General features: G+C 33.0%; 1 protein-coding gene across 1 annotated transcript in view; it reads right to left on the bottom strand.

The window, feature by feature from the left end:
- Window positions 1-7,710: 7,710 nt before the first annotated feature.
- The window catches only part of LOC114716416 (G-box-binding factor 4-like), a 51,040-nt gene continuing 42,148 nt past the window's right edge, over window positions 7,711-16,602 (bottom strand). The window contains exons 2-5 of the mRNA XM_028901423.1: window positions 10,003-10,755; window positions 9,812-9,883; window positions 8,823-8,852; window positions 7,711-8,256 (exon numbers count right to left, since the gene is read on the bottom strand). Coding sequence (XP_028757256.1) covers window positions 8,176-8,256; window positions 8,823-8,852; window positions 9,812-9,883; window positions 10,003-10,755 — 936 coding nt within the window. The 3' untranslated portion in view covers window positions 7,711-8,175. The remainder of the gene's footprint in view (window positions 8,257-8,822; window positions 8,853-9,811; window positions 9,884-10,002; window positions 10,756-16,602) is intronic.

Genomic DNA, 16,602 nt, shown 5'->3' with positions numbered 1-16,602 from the left:
AATATTATTGTGGCCACATCAATGAAATTAACATTGTTAAGCTTAGATTCAAATTCTTATAAAACTATAAAATGGTTTTGTATGGCACACAGTATAGGGACAAAAACAATTGAACAAAAATATAAGGATCAAAATTAAAATCCGTTAAAAGTATATAAATTTGGGGTGGATTTAAACCAAACAAATTAATTAAATTATTTTTATGTAGAAAAATGCGTGCTTATTTTCTTAAAGCATCCATTTTAATTATTTGCAATAGAAACTGCTCCCTTAGTGCCTTTAATATATGCAATCAACTAAGTAAGATTTAGGAAAAGATATTATAAATTTAGGAAATGAAGTGAATCAAAATCTTATATTAATGATAAAAACAAGCCTTTTATTATGTATATGTTTGATTCGAGCTCAGAAGTTTAGTTTTACCTTCACCGGTCCTTGTCCTCATGATCATAGAATTTTTGTTCTCGTTGCGTCTCTGATCCCTTTTTCCTTTTCTTTTTTTTTTTTGCTACAAGCTTCTTTGATGTTTGATACTCATGTAAGTGGCTTGTTGGCTCCACTTTGATGTTTTTTTTTTCCTGTAAGCGTTTTTAATTGTCTCCAATTGGATGATACCTATGCTTTAGCAAAAAAAAAAAAAAAAGTGGCTTGTTGGTGTCATGGCTGCTTTGTAGTTCTCTCTCTCTCTCTCTCTTTTTTTTTTTTGGAGTTGGCCGATCATGGATCCATGAGTTTAAGAGAAAATGGGTTTAGGTCGGACTTCACCTCATTTTTGTTGGCTCCCCCAAAAAAGGCCAAAAATAGGTTAGGTTTTAACCAAATAAGTTTAGACCTGCAACAGACATATAAAGATGGTGTTTGGATGAAACCAAACCATAGTTTGGAGAATAGCTTCTGTAGAATAAATTCTTGGGAGAATAGATTTTATGAAGAATAGATTTTGTGAAAAAGCGATTTTGATAAAGTAAGAGAGTTTGGATAGTTATTATCAGAAGCACTTTTTATATTACTAAAAAGGACATAAGTTAATATGATAATTACATATAATATAGATTTTATAATATATTTTAATTTAAAGGACTAAAATTGTTAATAATATATTTTTTACCAACAGAAAAATATTATTTTATTTTAAAGATTATATATATGAAATACCATGATATTTTTTGACAAAATTAAATAAGCACACATAAAACAATTTATTACTTATTATAATAATTAATAATAAACACACAACACATATATATGATTCTCTCAAGCTCTCTCTCGTGGTGCGTCTGAAACAATGAAAAAAGAGATGAATAATTAGGGAGGAGTATATCTGTCTGGGCCAAAAAAAGAAGCAAGACACATCCCATGAAAGCTCTGACACTCTCCCTTTTTTTTTTTTTTCCCAAAAGCAGAAAATTTTGCTTCTGTCAAAACCATGGTTTCTGGGCGAAAACTGTGGTTTTGACCCAAAATCATGGTTTTGGTTTTTTTCCTGGTTTTTGGCTAATTTTTGCCCAAACAATGGTTTGGGCAGTTACCCAAACGTGGCCAAAGTCTAAGTATAAACTTGAGTCTATATGGAGGTTTTTTTTAAAGATTCAAGCTTAAGTCTTCAAAAAGTATGATATTGTTATAAATAAAGAAGAAATATAAAGAAGAATCATACAAAGGAAGAGAGGATCAACAAGAAAGAGTATTTCCCATTCCATCAAGAGTACTCAATACATTATACATAACCTTTATTTATAGGTATAACTTTACACCTTTGATAGAATCTACAGATTACATAATAATATGAGATAATTGTGGGATTTAGAAATAATAGGAGATATTGGAGATTATAGGAGATAATAGGAGATATTAAAGATTATATGAGATAATGGGGGATATATAGACATCCACAAAGATATTATATTCATAACACTCCCCCTTGAATGTCCAATATATATGAATGTGCCTCGTTAAAAAACTTCAATTAGGAAAAACTCTGTGGGACAAAAACCTAGCGAAAGAAAAAAAGTACATCATTCATTGATACACTATGCAATGCTGCCTCGTTAAAAACCTTATTAGGAAAACCCAGTGGGACAAAACCATAGACAAGAAAAAAAGAGTTCAGTGTGTATCAACTCTCCCTTTTGGCAATATCAGTTGATATCTTTGAGCCTGCAAAGTCTAATCTAACGAACAACCCTTCCGACTATTGTAATAAGATAAAAACGTCAAATATAAATTTTATAATCTTCTGAAAATCACGAGACGAATAGTCCTTTTATGGTTTATCCACATGTGGATCATATTATGATCTCTTGACATGAGGATCAAATAAGAATACTTTATCTATATAGCCATTAAGATTAGTCTTGGGTACCTTTAGATAAAATAATATTACCTCCATGGCACCCTTAAAGTAACAAAGAATATTTTTGACTTCATTCTAACATCTTCATGTTGATAAAGAACTATATCATGCTAATTAGCAAATGATATATCAGGTTTTGCATGGTTAGATAGATATATAAATGCTTTAGTAATACTAAGATATGGTACTTCTAGACCAAGTGTTTATTCATTACCTTCTAGAGGTCTAAATCAATTTTTGATCCACATCTAAAGATCTTGCAACTACCGAAACATATAATGGATGTTTCTTATCCACATAATGGATGTGACTTATCCATATGTATTCTTTTGAAAACTTTCATTTTAAACTTTTTTTAAAGTAATTTGTAGTTTTTGAAAACTCATCAGGAGTTTCGATGCTATCATCATAAATAGTACTGATAACAAACTCATTTTGAATCTTTTCACAAATGAACAAGTTGGAATATGTTTATATCATTCCTTCGGTCGATATTAACCACATATGCCTCGTACAGAGACTTAATTGAATAATGTTCTTGAGAACATAATTGTATGCTTCTACAAACTCAAATCTTTCAAGGATTTTCATAAATTATGATCCAGATCTATTCATGTATTGGATCGTTTGAATTTATACAAGGATTTGAATCCTTCTAGGATTCACATATAATTTCACTATAAAATAAGTCATACATTATAGTTATATATTTCTAAGACGCACATGAAAAAAAAAATTCATTTATTACTAGGCGGCCAGATTGATAAGACATATAATTTAATCCATCACAAGGTTTTATTTCTCTTTATATTGTACAAATGCCTACTTACATAATACTAGCATTATAATTCAAGTGCATAAGCTAGGGATACACAAATCCTTGTTATATTGTGTTTTTTTTTTCCCTGTTGGCCAACCATTTTTCTATCTGTATGTTATGATAGATTTATAAATAAGAGCCTCATTTAATCACATGATATCATCAATAAAATTATTGTCAATAATTTTATTCCTTTATCAATCCCCTTTTTTTTATGATATAACATATCGATATCTCTTTATTGCTTTCATACACTTAAACTTCTTCAAGAGTCAAACAGTTATGTCTTAATCTCGTTTGCAATTTATGCCTCCTTAGTATGATTATCATAATCATTTTCTCCTTTTTCTTTTCTTTTGGAACCGATCATATTCTCATGCTTTTAGCATGTCTTAAAAATAGGAGCATTTTTAGCTGGGATATAAAAATTAAGAATTCTCATTTGGGTCGGTAATTGCATTCGACAGATATTAGTAATGTTTTACAAATGCAATACTTTATGAACTTCTAGTTCATATTACTATATTTGAGGATCTACATTTGATAGTGAATGCATTCAATGTGTTTTCTTTTCCAACTACACATTTTCTTCCCCTCATATTGGGAACATGTAATGTAAGTCTCTGAAATTTATAAATCTCCTTTGAAAACATTATTTTATTTCATTCAGAGACAAACAAGAATAAGGAGATTCTTATCCAATAGTGATCCCAACTTACTTTTAATAGCCATCTATGTGTATTATTACGGTGGAATAATAGATATTGCACATTTTAAGATGAAAAATATTAGGCTCCTAACCAAAAGCCAATTATAATGGGAGAATTCACAATACATTATTGATTTAATGCATTTATATGCAAAAATATATAAAATTAATCATCCCAATACTCAAATGAAAATTCTGTTCTCATAATTGGTTGAAGTGGGGGGATAAAAATAGTGCCTTTTTTTTCCTATAATACAGCCACTATAAGAAGAAGGTTAAATCGAATAGAATGCCTCCAAAATTCTAAAGGAGATTGGATTGAGGATTAAGAAGCCTTGAAAACTTTGGCTAGTGACTACTACTAAAAACTATTTACAACTAAAACAGTGGGACGGGTCCTTGCTCATAAAAATCATAATTTTTTCAGGCTCTCTTAAGCACAGTTGGCAAAGCTAGCAAAAGAAGTGACTTGTGAAGAAATAAAAGAGACAATATTCTAGATGGTATACAAGCCATTTTCTATCAAGAACATTGGAATTTGATTGGGGAATCAATGTGTGCTATGGTGAAGGAGGTGTTTAATTGTCCAGCAAAGATTAAGAGTCTAACTAACACCAATTTGGTCCTCATACCAAAACAAGAAAGACTTAAAACAATAAAAGACTTTTTGCCAATTTCATTTTGCAATGTAAGCTACAAAGTGGTAACAAAAGTAGTTAGTGGAAGACTCAGAGAGTTGCTGGGATATGTTATTGGAAACCATAAACGTAGTTTTATTGCAGGCTGTCAGAGTAGGTGATGGCACAAGAGGTGATTCCATCTATGAAAAACAAGAAAGCGCTAATGGGCTAGTCGGCAATGAATATAGACTTGGAAAAAGCTTATGACCAACTGGAATGGACCGTTATTGAAGATACTCTCAAAGAGTTGGGTCTAGATAGGAAAATGTGTGAACTTATTCTGGCCTGTATTAATACTCCTTTCCACGTCCTATGGAATGGCCAAAAAACAGAAACTTTTCTATCATCCAGGGGTATACGGCAAGGAGATCCCATGTCACTATATATTTTTACCTTATGTATGGAAAGGCTGAATCACTTGATAAAAGATGCTATTGATGAAGGAGATTGAGTATTGATAAAGCTGAATCTTAGAGGACCTGGATTATCCCATCTCTTTTTTGTTGATGATTTGATTTTGTTTGGGAAAGCAAGCATTACTTTGGTAGATATAATATTGAAATGTGTCAATTCCTTTTATGAGGCCTCAAGATAAAAGATGAACAAAAGTAGAACTAAGATATGCTTCTAAAAAAATGTTCACTTTTTAAGAGCTATTGAAATGAGCAGCTGAATGGGAGTGGGTCTGACAGGTAATCTTGGAAAGTACTTAGGGATCCCCTTGTTCCATGAGAGGGTCTCTCATAAGACTTTTGAGGCTATTTTGAAGAAAGTACAGAAGCAAGTGGAGGGCTAGAAAAAAGAAAGAACTTTAAACATGGCAGGCAGGGCGACCATGATTAAATCAGTTCTATCAAGCCTTCCAACCTACTGTATGGAGATAAACCTCTTCCCAAATAGATAATTAATGATCTGGAGAAAAAAAGTAGGAGTTTGCTGTGGGATGCCAATGAAGAGGGGAAGAAATTACACCTTATATCCTAGAATGTGGTGAAACAATAGAAGAATGATGGAGGATTGGGAATTAGAAAGCTAAGAGAACAAAATGAGGCCTTCATTATGAAATTGTGCTGGAACTTGATTTGTAATCGTAGTGCTCTTTTGGGTTCAAATGTTGAGATCGAAGTATAAATGCGGGGAGCATGATATGCCAGGGTGAAAAACACTTTATGGCTTCTCGAACGTGGAGAGGAATGTGAAGTATGGAGGAAATTAAAAAAGGGAGTTGGCAAGAAATTAGGGAACGGGAGGAACACTTTATTTTGGCATGAAAGTTGGCCGGAACTAAACAGCACCTTTCTTGTTTGTATCCTGAGCTTGAAGAGTTGTGAATGGGGAGGAAAAGTTATAGACTATGTTTAAGCTGATGGTAAATGGGATAGAGTGAAGATGAGGGCGTGGTTCCCTTAATGCCTTGTAGACCACATTACTAATGCACACCTACCCTGTGAAAGGAGAGAAGAGGACAAATTTTATTGAAAACCGTCCATTGATGGTTTCTTCATTGTTAAATTCGCTTATAAATTTCTTTTTGCAGGTACAAATCAGCAGGGGGCAAATTTATGAAAGAATATCTAGAGATTGCACTTATCAGCAAAAATTAAAATGCTTATGTGGTTATTCTCTCGTGATAAAGTGCATTACGAGAAAGCTAATAGAGCAGAGGGGAGTGAATCAAAATGCTTTGTGTCCATTTGGATGCTTGCAAGAGGAGGACTCCATGCATCTCTTAAGGGACTGCTCAAATGTAAAGGATAGATGGATTTTAGTACTCGCACAGGAACATCCATCTCTTTCTTTAACCTTCAAGGGACGGAGTGGCTAAAATGGAATCTAAAAGTTGAAGGTGGAGTCGGGCATACACACAAAGTTCCATGGGCATTCTGTTTGGTTACTTGTGCTGGGATATATGGGTATCACATTGTAACAAATTATTTAGCAATCAAGAAGTCGTCGAGCAAGGAAATGCAAACAAAAGCCTGTTCGAAGCAGCACTGGATATAGAACTGTAAAATCAATGTAGTTTTATAGAGATCACTCAGAGGAGCAGAAGAGGGAAATAAGGATTAAAGAGGGCTTTGTGAAGTTGATAACAGATGCCTCAACTTTCGAGAATGGCAACAGCAGATGTGGAGGAGTAATTAGAGACAGTGAAGATAATTGGATCTGTGGCTTCAATGTGAAGACTACAGTGGTGTCATCAGCAATTGCAGAACTCATAAGCTATATCAATGGATGTCATATTTGCTGGGTTCAGGGTTTTAAAAAGATTATTATTTTAGAAGTAGTTATTAGTTAACATGATTACAAAAAGGATCGGCACAAACCATCCCTTTTATGACCTGATTAAGGAAGCTAGATTAATCATTCATAGGGATGATAAATTTCATGCATGTAGATAGGTCTTTGATTGTTGAAGCAGACTATATGGCTAAGCTAGCCCATAATTTGATAGTTTTTGCATCATTGATCAACCTCCACTTTTTGTTCATGAGGTGGATTAGTGACGGAGGATTAGGTCTTTTCTATTTTAGTGTTGTAATTTTTTCTATTTAATGCAGAATCCAGTTCTATTCTTAAAAATAAAAGACAGCAGCCAACCTGTGAGTTAAGCGGGTTAAGCTAAAATTTGCCTCTCTTTCAATTATAACCGAGCTCTCTTTCTTCTTTGTGGTTTAAATAAGCCAACCAATGACTTTCTTATGGACAATTTTTTTCCTCTTATTTTCTTTTGGTTTTTTTAAGAGGAAATTACAATCAAATCCCACAGAAGAAAAATAATTATTAAAAGATCCAAATAACAACCTTAACAGCCTATAATTATAATTCCTATAATGAGAATGACAACTTCTAGAATTTGTTTTTCAATTGTTTTCTTTGCTTGGGACCTCATTGTAATTCTCTCTCTTTTTAATGGACTCACTTTTCTTGCCGCACAATGGCATCAATCTTGTGTATACATTGGCCTGGCAAATAACGTGATATATTCTTTTGATGCGCATGAATCAGAGAAGTTAAAGAAGCTTTTTACGAGACACAAGTCAATATTCATTTTTTTATAATCATAGTCAGTAAATATTTAAGGCAGAAGACCAAAATCTATGTCAATAACTACAGTAAGCACAATGCAATTTCACAGAACTCAGAATGGGTCATAAATCTTATGTTATCAAGCCAGAGGATCTCATTCATATATTGGTTAAAAGAACATGGACATGGATCTCAACTCTAAAGACTATCCTGAAATAACGTATGATATCAACATTTTATGTATACTTTTTTCTGGACATATAATTCTCTGTCTCTAAAGCGTGACTAAGCTATATATACTCTCCTAAAATCCCCCGTTGCTCTAAATGTGCAACTTCAGATTTCTACCTCTTCAACTCCTACAAATAGGGGGAAACACCTGCCAAGGAATTTTCCTTATGAGTCAGGTTTCAATTCCTTCCTACATATACCAAATCATTAGGCCCAACTGCCTGAGACAACTTAAAGATTTGAGTATGAGTTTAAGAAGTAATTAATTTTCCCCTTTTATTTAGTTCACCATCCCTGTGCAACATCGTCGGAAGATCTTTGGTTCCCATTCTGTACCTCGAGCAAACTTGACCTACCACTGCCAGGAGCGAACCCTACGGAGTACGCGTGGTTGCTTTTGCTTGTCAACAATGGGAACAACCCTTTCCATGAGCTGCAGAACAGTCAAACAGGTCAGTTGCAAGCCAATTAAAGGAGACTCTCAATAGCAAGCAAATGGTTTTAGAGGCAGTACAGTTGTTAATCACACAACCCTGAAAAGTAACCGCATGAACCGGTTAGGCTTTCATATTTTGTACTACAAGACAACTTGGCTGAATTATTTTGCAATTCTTTAAGTCTGCTAAAGCCATATAAGAGGCAAATAAAGTTAAACTGGTCATCCCAGGGGAGATGGCATTGCAAAAGTTCCCTAAGTTGACATCCCGTATTATAAGCACCTTTGAGACACTAAGCCAATATCTTCCAGTATAATCAGTAAAAAGTGAAAATAATGAATGAATAAAACGAAAAATTGTATGCTCAACCAAAACACGATAAATGTACAAACATCACGAACCATGTTGAACTACCAAAGACTTTAGAAGAAACCAGACACCATATTCGGTCTGTAGAAACTACCTTAGGATATTGAATCAGTGAGGGAAAAATACATCAGAAAACAGAAGAGCAAACCATTATTTCACCAAAAAGAAAAAAAAAAGAAGAGCAAACAATTACCTGCTTGTATCTTTTCTTGGTCCTCTCGGCCTGCCAAAAAAAAAAATCTCGTCAGCAGTGAAAAATAAAAAAGATGTATAACTCTTTGGTCGGAAAGATCACAGGTCTGGAAGACCACTAAACCGTAAAATAATACTGATATTTGAGGGAAAAAGGTTATTGACAAACTCAACACTGGGTATAGATTCTCATAGGTGTTTAAAAACACCATTGAGCATGTTAATTTATTATTGTCAGTACTCAGCATGTAAAATAACCTTTTCTGTTTATCTTAATCAATAATTAGACAGACCATGACTACAAAACTCCTAATAAACAAACAACACTGATCTCAAATGTCTGGTGACTTTTACCTACACAGTGCAAGACCTCCAGCGGAAACAGACCTAGCACCAAGCTTAGGAATCCATCAGCCAGCAAGATCTTGCTTACTAAGCATACTCATGTCGTCAATGTACAAGCAAATTCCATTTATGTTGAAATCACTTAGAAGAGGACTTGTCAACTCAATGACTAAACTAAAGCCTGAAACTGCAATCCCATGTGTGCAGAAACTTGGACCCAAAGGGGGACTAATATATTTCCCGGAACCATGCCTTGTGAATAAACTACTCTGATTCATAGATCCTACTGGTGCATATAGATGGGGATAAAGGAGAAAATGGGATGAAGTCCAAGAGTTCAGAGTAAATTAATCCATCAACGTATAATTATGACAGAACAAAGGGTATTAAAGAATTACTATCTTTTATACATGCCAGTGAGCACAAATTGGTTTCCCTAAAAATTTGGATTCACATAAACAACTAAAAAGTACGTGAAGATTCAGCACAAGCACATGAATGGTTTCACATAAAGCAGAACTGACTGCTAATATAATGCGATACAGAATTAAATGCTTCACCCAGGAAAAACACTGCTCAGAAAACAATTGCAAACATAGCGTGTTAACATTATCAACAATTGTGAAATGGACCACAAAGGAGCACCTTTTCCCTCATCAGCCGCTCATTTTCCTCCTCTAGTCTCACCGCTATCGACTCTAATTCAACTTGGTATGCCTGGAGTCAAATATTCAAAAACAGAACAAACAACGGTTACGTCAAATCATATATCAGAAGTCCACCAGGAAAACAAAAAAAACAAAAAAAAAAAAAAAAACACCAGCTCTCGGGCATACCTGCTTTCGTTCCCTAGACCTTGCTGCGGATTCTCTGTTTTTAATCATCCTCCTTTGCCTCTGCAAAGCAGCCTTATCCAACGGCTCCAAAACAAGACGCGCTCTCTTATTCCTCTCTCCTCCACCACCATCCATCTCCACTCCATTACCGAACCCGACTACCGACCCTTCAACTTTATCCAATGACTGGAACGTGGTTGCGTTAATAGAATCAAACGTAAAAACACCCCCACTCATCCGCTCGGTGGGGGCCACAGGTATCTTCACATCATCATCATCGTCCACAGCCCCGGCCTTGGCCAGAAAATCCTCTAGAGTCATCATTTCATCCAGTGCCTCCTCCTTGCACTCCTTCCTTTCACCAGAGATCATATCCTTCCAAACATCATCCATGGTTTTCGAAGCATTCAGTGACCCACCGCCGTCATTGCCGTCGGTGGAGGTCGCGGCGGGGGCGGCATTGGCCGGCGTCTCCATTAAAGTGATTTGGGCATCTAGGAGAGTAGACTCCGTGGGAGGCCCAGACTCGTAAGCATCGCGAAGAATGCTGTCGACGGTCATCGAGCCCGAATTTCCTCTGTTAGCATTCTCACCAGCGACTGCGGATACGGATTGGGGTCTGGTAGAAGTAGAAGCAGCAGCAGAAGAAGATCGGCGCAATAGATCCGATTTTCTTGAATTTGACGACGCCATCAAATTCTGGTCTGCTATCTCTTCCCCAAGAGACCGGCTTTCAGTGAGCAAGCCCTTCGACTTTCAGGGCTTTCTCTCTCTAGGGTTTGGGGCTTTGGGAATTCGTCGTCCGTTGGAATCGGAGCTCGGAGGGGAATCGGGGTCGAGGGAGTGCAGCCACTAGTGAAACCGGGAGTGACCGGTAGACCAAGGAATTTGAGAGCAGAAGGCGAGATAAGAGACAAGGGAGCAACCGGTTCCCAGTTGAAGGCAAGTTTCAGTTTGTTACTTTAGGGGTGTTTAGTTGAAACCTAACTATAATTTGAAAAATAGTTTTTAAAGAATAGATTCTTGAAAAAATAAATTTTATAAAGAATATATTTTATGAAAAAGTGATTTTGATAAAGTGAGAGTATTTGGTTAGTTGTTATCAGAAGAACTTTTTATATGTGTAAATTACTAAAAGAAAGCATAAGTTAATATGATAATTACATAAAAGATAGATTTTATAACATATTTTAATTTGAAAGAATAAAATTATTAATAATATATTTTTTACCAACATAATTAATAATATATAAGATAATGTAATTAATAAATAATTAATATGTGTATATATATTTATAAAATATAAGATTAAATATATTTATAAAAATAATTGAGGGGTGTTAAAGTCATATTATCGTTGAGATCTAATCTGATAGGCACAATCATATTTCCCAATTTGAGTCAGAAGCAAAATGGATTCACTTCTTCTGAAAACCATGATTTTGAGTCCAAAACCATGGTTTTGGTCCAAAGTTTAGGTTCCAAAACTATGGTTTCATCATATTGCCAAACAAGCCCTTTGTTTCGCATGTTTGTCTATCCAATCGTGCCCCAGTAATTAACCTTATGTTTGGAAAGGAGGGAGAAAATTTTAATAAATTTGTAGTGAAAAACACACAAGTTTGAATAATGTGAAACACATTTATTATGAGTATTATTCCTTAACAATTTCAGGCTCGAAAAGAATTAATTTCAAATCCTATATAACTTGTGAATACCCTTATTTCATCTAAAAAATTAATTTAAAGTTTTAACCCAATTTTTTTAATTTTTTTAAAACAAACTCATTAAAATTTTTCTTCCCCTTCCCTTTCCTCATACCAAATGGACCTTGACTAATAGCAACTGAGATGATTTTTTCATATTAATAATTAAAAAATTAGGAAAATGACAAAAAAATTTAAAATTCAAGAGATTTTTTTATCATTTTCCTAAAAAAAATTACATAGAAAACTATGTAACAAAAATTAATAGACGGGAATATTTTGCAGGTAAATATACGTATCTTAGATATTGTAGGTAGACCAAAGAAAGCAAGCTGGAAGTGCGGTTATAGGCTAGCTTGTGACGATGTGGGTTAAAAGCAATGCGGGCTAAGGGAGCCCCACCTTGCCGGCATGCTTTTCCAAAAAAACAAGGGGGGAAAAAACAAAAGCGGATGTTTACAAGGGAGGCGGATGGATTGGAATTGTTTTCCACTTCTACCATTTCTTATTGTTATCTCCAACAAATTTATTTATTCCAAACAAATTCTTTCTTTCTTTCTTGCCAGCCTCCGTAAACCATAATGATCCCATCCCTTTCAATTCTTTTTCTTTTACTTATTTTACTTGTACTCTGGTGCATATGCAAATAAATAAACTTTCAATTCCATGTTGAACTCATACTCTGCAACCTCGTTGGTTTTCTTTTTCAGTTTTTAATTATTGTTAATCATGTTTTGCATTTGATGGGATTTGAGAATCTAATTGAAAAGAGTATGTAAATGTAATTTATTATTTGATGAATGGTTAATCAATTTATTACTTATAGTCTTGGACTTGGATAGTGAATTAGTGAGTTTGGATAAGATAATGTAATGTGAGAATTAATTTTGTTTATAAAAAAAAAAAAAAAGACTAGCCTGTGACATAACAGGTTCAAAGAGGTGTGGGCTGAAATAACCTGCACCTTAACAGGTTGGCAAAAACCCATCATTTTTGGCTAGTTGAAACCCCCATACTCATCCTGTATTGCTAACTCTGTTTGTAGGTAAATATTTTGCAAGGTATTGAAACACAACCTTCATTAGCTAATTAGGCTAGTGAGTTTTATCGCAAGCCAGGTCAAGAGTTTTAAATAGATCGATTATATTAGTTTTTTTTGTTTTTGCATTTTTTTTATTGAGCCCGAAATGATATTGTTTTGAATTTTAAAAGAGAAAAAGCAATCCACCATATTTACTCTAATAACAAATATTTTTATTGAATTATGTAGCCATAATTATAAATTAATTTTCTGGGTCATATATAAATAATTTTATATATTTTAATTAAATTATATTTTTTAATTATGATTGGGTTGACCCATAATTAAATTATTGGCTATTGAGCTATTCTTTTTTACTGATTTAGTAACCAACAAGTTTCATATGATAAGAAGTTCATAAACTTTAAATTATATAATGATATTCGAAATTTTTGTAATAAAATAATTTTGATTTTCAATGCCTAGTGTTTTGGTAAAAATTAAATCAATATAAAAAGACCTAAATATCCCTGCTTCTAGACACTGTCATGGAGAACTATAGAAATATGGTGAGGTAAATGGGTAGGGTCTAGATTTTCACATACATTCCCTGACATTCTATAAAGTTTTGGATGGAATGAAAACAAGAAAAGTTATTATTATTGGAATGCAAGGAAAGAATTGTTGTTCAATTGGAGCCATTTGCAATAGTTAGAATCTCATATCTTGAAACTAGCTGCTCAAAAAAATGTTAGGAAAATAAATCCTTATAATTTGATATGATTTTTAATTATGTCTATATAGGTTTTCCCCTTTTTATTGTATCTTTTATAGTTTCCTCAATTTTAGCCAGTAATTCCTATATTTATAATATGTATGTTAATTAGAGCCCATGTCATATTGATTAAGTGACATGTAAGTTGTCATAAAATACAAAATAAAAAAACTAATAAAAATAAAGTAATTGAATAAAATATATTTATTATTAACGAAACAATAAGAATTATGCTAATAATACTCTCCTTGCATCTATATATAATCAGTAATATGATTCATTTTGATTTTATTTAGATCCATGTGGCAAAATTAATCTAGATGTATGCTAAGTGTGAGTTACATCAACTACATAATAAAAGTTGTTTTTCTTACAAATTAACAAATTATGAGTATAAGAAATAATATCTATAATTGCGAAAATTATAGGAATTCAATAAAGGGGAAAAAATTATATGGACCTCTTTAAAAATCATATGAAATTATAAGGAATTATGGATTAATTCTTCTTATAAAAATAGTCATGTGTGTTATAATTAATGTGCAGTAGGTAAATATTATTTAATAAAATATGACAAGTAAATACTTGATAGGATCCAATCCCCCTACTAGTTAATCTTTTTGGTGCTAGGCCCTCTGTTGTACAAAAAAAAAAAAAACCTAGAATGACTATTTTTGATTAAGGCCTGACTAATAGATCAAATGACACTAAGCACCTTCCACTAAGCAGTATTTGCATCTGTGAAGATTGTCCTTTGCTGTTTTGTTGATTTCTTCAAAAACAAAAACGAACATCATGATGTCCAAAGAAGTCAACAAACCAAACTAAACTCTCTTGTCCAAAGAACCTTGCACACCCACAATAAAATCATAAGCAGTGGATCTACACACCAAGGTATTGTTTGGTACCAGGAAAATAAAAAAGAGGAGAGGGAAGAAAAAATTTTAATGAGTTCCATTTAAAAGATTAGGGAAGTGGGGTTTTAAAATTTTAATAAAAAGAACAAGTAATAGAAAAGAGTAATAAAAACTAATTAAAAGTTTTTAATCTCACTTATCCATATTTTTAAATTGAACTCATTAAAATTTTTTCTCACCTCGTCTCCTTTTTATTTTCTTCATACCAAATGAACCCTAAATTTTCCATCCTTGAGGCCACCAATAATAATAATAATAATAATAATAATAATAATAATAATAATAATAATCCATATTGCTAGTTGGAGCTCTAGCTTTTAAGGCATATTAATTAGCTGTGTTTTATAAAGGGCAAGGGGAAAAAAAACCATTCAAGGCAATGTTGTAGGATGTCTAAGCTCTAAGGAAGATTATACTCCTCTAATCCTTAATATATGACCTAATTATTGAGTTGATTTCGGTTCTAAATATAAGACCCATTTCTCATATTTATTAATTTTTTCTAAATTACCCTTATGGATACTCCCTCAACCATAATCAAGTAGAAGAGGGAGAGAAGATATTAAGGAAGATAATTCTGGTGTTTTAGAAAAAAAAAACATGTCATATTTTTTATAACTAACTAACTTGCTTAACTTCTTTAATTTAATCAAATTAGTTAAATAAATTTTATATTAAGGACAGAAGAAGTATATAAGAGGCTAGCTATGAAGTGACAAGGACGGATTGGCTTAAAGATACATACACAGTTGCTCAAATTAATCCGTCAACATCTATAGTTTTATCAAATTTTGAATCAGATTTCTATATATGTGCTTCTTTTTGTTAGAGCCTTGTAGTTTACTATATATGTCAAAGATGTCAGTCTCCTTTCATTAATAAGCTAATTTTATAACAATGTCGTAATTTCATCATAAGGTGTGCTCTTTATTTTATGCCGCAGGTAGGAGGAAGAGATGAAAGAGAACCATTGGAATGGGATTGATCAATTAGCATATATACTCCTCTATAACTCAGTAAATTATGAGGATCCAATAAACTTGATTCAAATCTGGTCAAACAAAATTCATTCAAAATCTAATAAAACTATAATAATTGACAGATTACTTTTCCCATCTAAATATCTTCATATCTCTTCTTCGATTCGATATCTAGGGACTTTAGATATACACTTTTAGCATTTAATTAATTTTTTTTTGTGGAATTCTTTTAGTTATGAATTTTTGCTCTAATTTAATTTTTTCGATTTAGCATCATCATCTTGTTACGTGATTCTCCATTGTCTGATGTTGATTATAAACAATAGACAATTAAGTTTGTGAACAACTGGGGGAAAGAAGAAAAAACATGAATAGTATGAAAGATATAGGGACACTACTGTCTTTTCCATTTTAGAATCAATTTGATACCTATACAAAAATAAAAATCATAACTTCAAGATTCAATTCATTTTTCAAACATATCAAATATAGTTTCAAACACAATTGGTTTTGATCCATCAAAAGACAAAATGGTCCAAGTTTTTATTAAATTATAAAAAACTTGAAGGACCAAAACTTATAGTTTAAAACTTGATAGACCAAAATTAAAATGAGGATAAACTTGAAAAGTTAAAAACTGTATTAACCCAAAAAATATCTTATCTATCATTGAGGTAAAAAAAAAAAAAAGATCATCCACTGTTTGGTGATTGAAGGATCAATCCCTCTAAAGCCATTGCTTTAATTTCTTGAATCGTGGGGTGAAACCAAACCTTTGTTACAGCAGCATAATTTGAGAGAAATTAAACGTTACACTCGCATATATAAAGCAAGTAAAAATTTGAAGAGAAAAATAGGATAAGCAATAGATAAATTAGAGTCACGTTTGAAAAGAAGAACATGATGAGCACAACCCAAGATGTAGGAGGAATGAACTCTCAGACGATCCTACAATGACCAACAATAGCCAACCAAAACTCATAAATCAATCTAAACTAACGATATATATGTGTGTGTGTGATTTTACATTCCAAGTTTGTAGTTTCATTTAAGTTCAATTGGTAAAAGATTTTGCACATATGAACGTGGTCGAGGATTTAAACTAGAGCTTGGTCACAAATGCAAACAATTTGTGATGTAACGACGGTTAGTGGCCATCATTGATGGTGAGATGGCAAGGTCGATGGGGACACATGGCATC

Source organism: Neltuma alba, unplaced genomic scaffold (assembly GCF_004799145.2).
Source record: "Neltuma alba isolate B1F8T4 unplaced genomic scaffold, ASM479914v2 tig00011656_pilon, whole genome shotgun sequence".
In the NCBI taxonomy this organism is placed as follows: Eukaryota; Viridiplantae; Streptophyta; class Magnoliopsida; order Fabales; family Fabaceae; genus Neltuma; species Neltuma alba.
Note: the sequence above shows the minus strand (reverse complement) of the source record. Positions and strands in the feature narration are given on the sequence as shown.